We start from the raw sequence: 8,098 nt of genomic DNA, 5'->3' as shown, positions 1-8,098 counted from the left end.
ATTCAGATTAATAATGCTGCCGGTATGAAAAGAATGCAGGCTGTCTCCTGTTCCTGAAGGACTCTGTCCCCTCTTTGCACCTCACTTACCCTCTCGATTTATGGGCACTTTGGCATCAGGAAGTACACAGGATTAAAAACCCAAAACTCAGAATGCTCTGAGCCCTGGTCTCTGGGCAATTCTGCTAGACAAATCAAGAAGTAACAAATTTCTCCCAAGAAGACTATTCCTTTTACATTTGGCAGTTAAGTTTTATAAACCCAAGAGGGGCTAAATGTAAGAGAGTTTTGGTAAGTGGCCAAATTCAGGAGTATTTATCTTCATGACTGAGGTTCGCACATCGGTAGTAATTAAGTTCACTGAGGCTTCGGGCCCTGTCTTCAGCACAGAGGTGAGTCTGAAGGATGATCAGTGACAGGGTCATTGGACAGGGAGGACCTGTGGGATTCTGCCCAGAGTCAAAGACCACGCTTTGGGCAGGGGACCACCACATGGCAACAGAGCCACCGTGGCCCCAGGCTGCTATTAGCTACAGTGTGCCTAGTTTTGACTTAGCTGCTTTTTTTTTTTTAAACCCGTTCATAAAGTATGGTATCTGCATGTTTAGTCCAGGTGATTCTTAGGCTCCCCAACTTTTGAGTCATCCTTCAACTCTGTGAGCGGAAGAAGACACTTGTACAGATAAACATGTTGGTTCTTGAAGCTTCTCACTCTTTAGAAATCAGTTTTAAAGACTAAAGGTCACATTGCTTTATGAAGTTTTTAAGTTATAGGGATGTTTTTGTGGATTCTTCACTGTGGTTCCTTGAATTTCCTTTTTTTGTTTGTTTTGCCAAATTATTATTTTTTTTTAAACGTATGTTACAGAAAGCTCTCAGCTGAGGGAAACTGAAACTCTACCCTCAGTCTTTAAACTTGGTGTCTATGGAGTGGCTTCGAGAACAACATCCTTGTCTTTGGAGGTCTCTTTCTCCACCCACAGAGTTGAAGAATGGTTCTTAAACTCTGAGGAGCGTGAGAACCACCCAGAGTATTTGGTAAATACGCAGATGTCCTGCTCTCCACCCCGAGGTTCTGATTGGTAGATCTGAGGAGGTGCCTGGAGATAGTCATGGTGAATCATTGCGCTCAGGTGATTCTGATGCAGGGCAAGGGGAGCTTCGCCTCAGGAACTATTGCCATTAGGGCTGCCCGGTAAAATACAGGACGGCCAAATATTCGACTTTCAGACAAAGAACCAACAATATTTAAGTCCAGGTATCTCCCATGCAATGTTTGGAGCATACTTAGACTAAAACATTCTTCGTTGTGTATCTGAAATCGAATTTAACTGGTGGGCCCATATTTTTTTTACCGTACCTGGCAAGTCTCATTGGAATAGAACATATAAAGCTTGATCTCCACATGCCTCCATCCTGAGTACCAGGCGAAAGAAGAACCACAATTGTTATCGTGCCAGTCGGGCTAAGTGGTTTCTACGGATTAGGGCAAAGAGTATTAGTATTTGGGGCACCCGTGATAGTGCAGACATTGTGAAATATGCCTCACATAATTTGATTATTTATTTACTTATTGCAGAAAGGAGTCTGCTGCTCAGAGGGACTAAAGTCTTTGTCCAAGAGCACAGGGCTTGCACACGGAAAGGCCAGGCTTTGGGCAAGCTCCGCTGGCCTCTGTGACTCAGGGACCTCTCCTCCCCCTGCGTCATACAGCACGGTTCTAACCTTGGCAGAAGCCTTGATCCCGTTCTTCTTGAGTGGGGACTGTGGAGTGCTCGGCCATTTCTGGCCGTTTCTTTATCCCCCACAGCACCTGGTGCAGCGCTGCCTGGCCGCAAATATTCTGGAAATATCTTCTCCGTGAATCTGTGCTCTCTGCTGCGTTTCAACACCTTTGTATTTCAGGAGACCCTCCCGCAGGGGTTTTCGGTCTTCCCATTAAACTTGCCCCGAACATGACTGACTGGCCTTCGAGAGAGACCTTCCAAATGAGGGGATGTAGACGGGAGTCACCTTTGCTGTGGGAGGGCTGTCATCAGCATTTAGTTCTGAGCGTCTCTCTGTCACTGCTGTCATGTGGTTTTAGCTGTTTTTGTCTATTTGTCGCTTGCAGGTCACTCTTGGCTTCAGCCGGCTCCCGGCTCTGACGCGGAGAAGCCGCACTCCACAGTACACGTGGATATATATTTGTACTGTCTTTGGTCATGCACTGGGTCCCAGTGGTACGCAAAGGGCACACAGGAAGGACTCTAATGCCTCTTTCTTCACCTAGATGACTACAAGTCCGAGCTGAGGGAGCAGCTGCCCCTGATTGCCGGCTCGGCGGCCGCCGGGGTGGTGTTCGTGGTGTCGTTGGTGGCCATCTCCATTGTGTGCAGCAGGTAGGCCTCTGCTTCTGCTCCCACCAGCTCACCTTGGGCCCCGGAGGACCCTCTGTGTGTGCAGGCCCCTCCCAGGCCATGCAGACTGGATGGGGCCTAACCACTCACAGACATGCTGTCAAGCGCGTGGTCATCCCTCCATCTCAATCCATAGACAGCCTAGAATTTGCCAATTATGTGTTTGCTCTGTGCCTGGATAAAATCCTCCGTAAGAGCTGGGCAAGGCTGTGAGTAAACAGCATCCGTTTTCCAACCTCCTCACCGTCAGAGTGACAGTTCCCAAATCGCATTTGATGCCCCACAGCATCACACCTCAAACTGCAGCCCATCCTCTGTTAGAGAGCCAAGGCCCGCGGCAGAGGGCACAAGGCAGGCGGGCAGGAGGGGAGCCACGAAGGAAAACAGGAAGTCCGCAGAACGGCAGGCTCTGAGGCCTTGTGAATTTTTAANGTGGTCATCCCTCCATCTCAATCCATAGACAGCCTAGAATTTGCCAATTATGTGTTTGCTCTGTGCCTGGATAAAATCCTCCGTAAGAGCTGGGCAAGGCTGTGAGTAAACAGCATCCNAAGGTCATCCCTCCATCTCAATCCACAGACAGCCTAGAATTTGCCAGATTAATGTGTTTGCTCTGTGCCTGGATAAAATCCTCCGTAAGAGCTGGGCAAGGCTGTGAGTAAACAGCATCCGTTTTCCAAACTCCTCACCGTCAGAGTGACAGTTCCCAAATCGCATTTGATGCCCCACAGCATCACACCTCAAACTGCAGCCCATCCTCTGTTAGAGAGCCAAGGCCCGCGGCAGAGGGCACAAGGCAGGCGGGCAGGAGGGGAGCCACGAAGGAAAACAGGAAGTCCGCAGAACGGCAGGCTCTGAGGCCTTGTGAATTTTTAATAGGGTTGCTACTGCCTTCAGGGCTTAGCCCAGATTCTGCTGTGTAAAGCAGCATAGTGGCTTCTCCAGAGCTGTTCCGCGGTACAGCCAGCATGCTGATGGGTGTCCCAGCGTCTCTGCCCCCGACTCTGATGGGGGACCCATGGCCCTGCCTGGCCTCTGAAAGACCTTGACTTGAAAGCAGATCTGGCTGCCCACCGTGGTGATCAGGCCAGGAAGCAGGACAGGAGCTAAATGCGAAAGTGAGAGCCGCCCAGTTCCCAGCCACGGGAGATGCCTGAGTGAGCCCCCATCGGGACAGGGGAGCTGGGCAGACATCACTGGAGCGGAGCAGCGAGCATGCACCCCAGCTGAAAGAGCTCCTCTCGCTTGCCTTGCAGGAAACGGGCTTACAGCAAAGAGGCTGTGTACAGCGATAAGCTCCAGCATTACAGCACTGGCCGAGGTGAGTAGAAAGCACACACCTACTGCCTGGTAGACGAGGTGAGTGCTTGCAATGCTCTGTAGAGCCAGACTGGCGGGTCCCAGCCACAGGACCCCTTCCAGTCCCAGCGCCCCTGTGGCGGCCTCTCTCTGCAGGTGCCCACGGGCCGCGGGCTGCCTGCCGCCTCTGCTGTCTGCCCATGGGGGGCACTCATTGGGTGCCCGGCGGGTGGATTATCTGCCACACTGATAAGGCCATATAGGACACAGAATGCAGGGAAAAGATTGGGTTTAGCAAGTCAATGAATCCTGCAATCGGACTCAGTGGGAAAAGATGGAGGGTTCTCTATTAACATCTTCTGCCTTATCTTATCCAATTGAGCGGCTGGGGAATGTGTTAACCAAATTCACAGATAAGCCAGAGAATGTGAATGTAGGGAATTAAAAAGATAGCAGAGCCCAAGAGGCCAGCATGTTGGGATATCTCCCAAGTGTTTTCTTTTAAGCAGTACCTTTAAAAGTTTTCTCACTCATTATCCTCCCCATCTCTTTTTTTAAAACCTATATATAATATTTTTCTAACTAAAATTTCTCCTCACCAACATACAGTGTAAAGTCCTATGTCAAAGTGATTCTTTTATCTGTGTCATTACAACATTGCAGGAACTGAAAAAGTAACCCCTAGGTCAGTTGGGCCACCTCCCCACTTCCAGAAAGCTTAGATCCTCGGCCATGTTCTTTTTCTAAATAACTCCTTTTGAATTCCACAGATGCCCTCAGAAATCCATGCCAGCACTTTGCGCTGTGCTCTGTCACAGGCTCCTTCTGGAAGCCTCATCGCACCTAACCCCCCCCTCCCACCGGTGCAATGCCGGCCCCTTTCTTCCTGTTCACTCAGCAGTGAGCATGGAAGACAGTCCTCGTGGACACACACACCCCCTCAGCATGCCTTCGGTGGGCAGTTCCTGGAGCAAACATGGGCTCAAAGGCAAAATTTCTCGTGGACCAAACTCCTCCTTCTCCAAGGTTCCCAAAGGCAGGCGAGTGAGGCCAGGAACTTCACCTGGCGGCTCCACCTCAGAGGAGCCCCTGCTGGCTGGGGCTGTACGAAGGAAGGCTGCTCTATAGAAATTTCTCTGCTCTTGGGGTGGGAGTGGGGGGGTGCCGGTGGGGAGGTGCTTTCAACCCAAGACCAAGAAATGGCCAAGGGTTTATAGAGGATGGAGTCCCTGGCGGCTCTTCCAGGAAGCCGTTACTGGGAGGGAGATGGGGCCTCAGTGTGGGCTTCCAGGCCCTGAGACTCTCCCGCAGGGGTTGAATCAGCAGCACAAAGATCATGGGGGATTGGGAAAGTGGCCCCATTCTAAGGCTATGGGCTAAGTTCCTGCAACAGTCAGTCACATTTACCTGCCTTCCTTTCCTCGTCCAGGCCATGCTGGTCCTCCATTTTAACCAGTTGTAACTGGTTTCACAGGGGAAACCTTACTGTGTTCTCTCTCTTTTCCTATGTCCTGACTCTGTGCCTCACTACAAAATCTATGCATTTACGTATTTTAATCTATGCATGTGCCCTTCCAGGCAAGGCCTTAGCTTCCCCAGCTGAAAAACGAAGACTTGGATTTATCCCTGATTCTCAAGTGAAGGTCCCCCCTCCCCCACTCACAGAACATCAGAATTACCTGAAGGGCTTTGTCCACTACCCCTCCCGCCCCCCGCTTCCCTGCCTCTGCCTCAGGATTCTGACAGTGCCCCGCCCACCCCCTGCTCTGGGCTGACTCCGGCCTGTGAAGTCCATTTCAGATTTAGCATCCTGTGAGCTCTTTTGATGCAACATGTAGAGGTGGCCCTGTCAGCCTGATTGCAAAGGATGCGAAATCGGGTTCAAGAGGAGGAATGCCATTTTGGAGACTAGAGATGCCCTAGGGTGAAAATGGGGTGCCCTAAGAAGGAGCTCCCCTTTTTAAAAGGCAGGCAAGCTAAGCCTTGTCACTCCTTGGGCAGGGTACAGAGGGTCCCCAGGCATCGAGTCCAGGTGCGTCTTGGTGCCCGTTGGGCCACTTCAGCCTGAGATCTGGCCATCCTCCCTCTCTGGAGGGGCGGGCTCTGCTGGCCCACCACGTGGCACCCACGTGCATGGAGGAGGTATGCTTCCACATACCCGGAGCCTTCAGGGGGACTCTATCACCTCTGCGGCCAACAGAAGGAGGCCGCCCTCGTCGTTAGGGTGCACAGAGAAACCAGTCCCCAGTCTGCAGGAATGGTGCCCTGCGACAGCCAGTGAGGGCAGCCGAGCACAGGGCGCCACATGTGACGAGCTGCACGGTCACCATCCCTAGCAGAACCAGAGTTCACTCCCTTGGCTGCTTTAGAAGGCTGTCTTCTTTTTCATTCAGCTCACCTTTTATAAGTGTCCTTGCCCCTGTTCATAACCGATCTTTTTACCTAGTCCCCGAAACCTGGCTCCTCTTTGCAACCTGGTTCCCTAAACTCATAGTCTCGTGCGCTGAACTGCCTTCGTGCTTTTTCTGCCATGCACATCCATCACTCTGACCAAAGCTATTACTGTCAGAGAATCACAGCTGAAAGACTGTAGAGCGGGGGCAAGGCTCAGCACACTTGTAACAGAAGAGAAAATTGCCGGCTCTGATGGAGGACATGTCTGGCCCAAGACAGGGAAGGAGTGGGAATATTTAGTCATGGAAAGCCCACTCTGTGCCATGAATTGGGAACTTTATTCTGGCAGCTCACTTCGACTCATCCACCCCTGACGACCCCTTGGGAGGCAGGCATTAATGCAGGAAGGTTAAGTGACTTACGCTGGTCACAGGGCTCCTAGGTGGCAGAAGGGGATGGCACGCTCTCTAAGTCTGGCTGCGGAGCCCATGCTCTTACCATATTGCAGAGGCTCAAGGTGCCCGGTGATCAGGAGCAGGTGAGAACGGGGTGGAGACTAATCATAGGGGTTCTGGATGGTGGTTTGTTGGTTCCCCCACCCCCAGTCCCACTGCAGAGGCAGAAAGGTCCATCATGTCTAATCCGCATTGTGCATAGAACTCTACCTGAACCGCCCACATGCACGCCCTCACAGTGTGATGTGTCCAGCAACTGCGGCTCTGACTTCCTGCCCAGGGAGTGACAGGGAGCTGACAGCNAATCATGTCTAATCCGCATTGTGCATAGAACTCTCCCTGAACCGTCCACATGCACGCCCCTCACAGTGTGATGTGTCCAGCAACTGCGGCTCTGACTTCCTGCCCAGGGAGTGACAGGGAGCTGACAGCAGCTCCCCAGCTGCATTCATCAGAGCCCCACCTCTCTTCTCCATGGGCAGGGCACAGGGTACCCTAGAGAGGCCGGCGGCCCTTGCCCTCCCAGGCCCTCCTTGCAAGCTGATGCAAAGGCTGAAGGAGAAATAACAGAAATCTTTGCAGGCAGAATACCTTCTCTAGCCCATCCAGACATGGCAGAGGTGTTTGCTTTGAGAGCAGTGTGCTCTCTGGGGCACTGGTTTATGCCCCTCTTCTGAGCCTGGAGCACGTGAATAAGCATGTCAAGGGGAGGTTGGATTTGGGTGAGAGAGATTAGAGGGAAGGCAAGTTGGGAAGGGAATCTGCTGGATGTGGTGCTGGATGCTTGGATGAAGAGCCTGGAAGCCTGTGGTTCATGTTCAAGGATGGGTGGGTGGGACCGTGGTTTTCCTGTGGCCAAGGAAAGGCAGCCAGATGGTGTGTTCTCATGATTTCTGTGAGCAAGATCACAGAAGGTGCTTGCTGGCTGACTAAAAATTGCCTGGACAGAATGATCCAGGTAGGCCAGGGGAGGCTTGAGAATCTATCTTAGAAAAGTTCCGGTCGATTCTGCATTTGGGAAATGCTACTGGGTATTTATGGGGCTTATGTAACGACACACCTGATAGCAGCTGATGCCTCACTGATTTCTGAGTTGGGTGGAGTGGGGAGGTTGGGGAGAGAGGAAGAAACGAGTTTGGTAAGGGGTCAAGGGCTTTTAGGAAGCAACCCTAACGTAACCATCTCCATGTTGCCGGCAACTGCAGATACAATCACAGAGCTATTCTTCAGCCTTGAAAAAAGCAAAACCAAATAGAGTATGTGCGCAGGGACTGACTAAAGCTCTAATTTCCAGCTAGGGCAAGAGGACAGAGCACTGAGATGACAGAACAGGAGTGTGAGCTTGATCCCCCCCAAATGCTTGCAGAGACCAAAGCACGTGGGGCCTGGGCATTTACAACTGAATTCAGTGATCATTGGGAAACACAGAGGATTATTAAGAAAAAAGAAAGAGGACCTCATCTTATTTACTAGAGTTATACATTTAGTAATTTCAAGAGGAATTGCAGATGTAGTGAGTTTTTATTTTGGCAAAAATATTTGATGATTTCCT

The 8,098-nt window shown here is 51.3% G+C and overlaps 1 protein-coding gene across 1 annotated transcript in view; it reads left to right on the top strand.

The window, feature by feature from the left end:
- The window catches only part of EPHB1 (EPH receptor B1), a 425,223-nt gene that overhangs the window by 359,199 nt on the left and 57,926 nt on the right, over positions 1 to 8,098 (top strand). The window contains exon 9 of the mRNA XM_034661964.1: positions 3,655 to 3,719. Coding sequence (XP_034517855.1) covers positions 3,655 to 3,719 — 65 coding nt within the window. The remainder of the gene's footprint in view (positions 1 to 3,654; positions 3,720 to 8,098) is intronic.

The sequence above is a fragment of the Ailuropoda melanoleuca genome, chromosome 6 (assembly GCF_002007445.2).
Source record: "Ailuropoda melanoleuca isolate Jingjing chromosome 6, ASM200744v2, whole genome shotgun sequence".
NCBI classification, from domain to species: domain Eukaryota; kingdom Metazoa; phylum Chordata; class Mammalia; order Carnivora; family Ursidae; genus Ailuropoda; species Ailuropoda melanoleuca.
The sequence above is the reverse complement of the archived record's forward strand: the minus strand, read 5'-3'. Positions and strand labels throughout refer to the sequence as shown.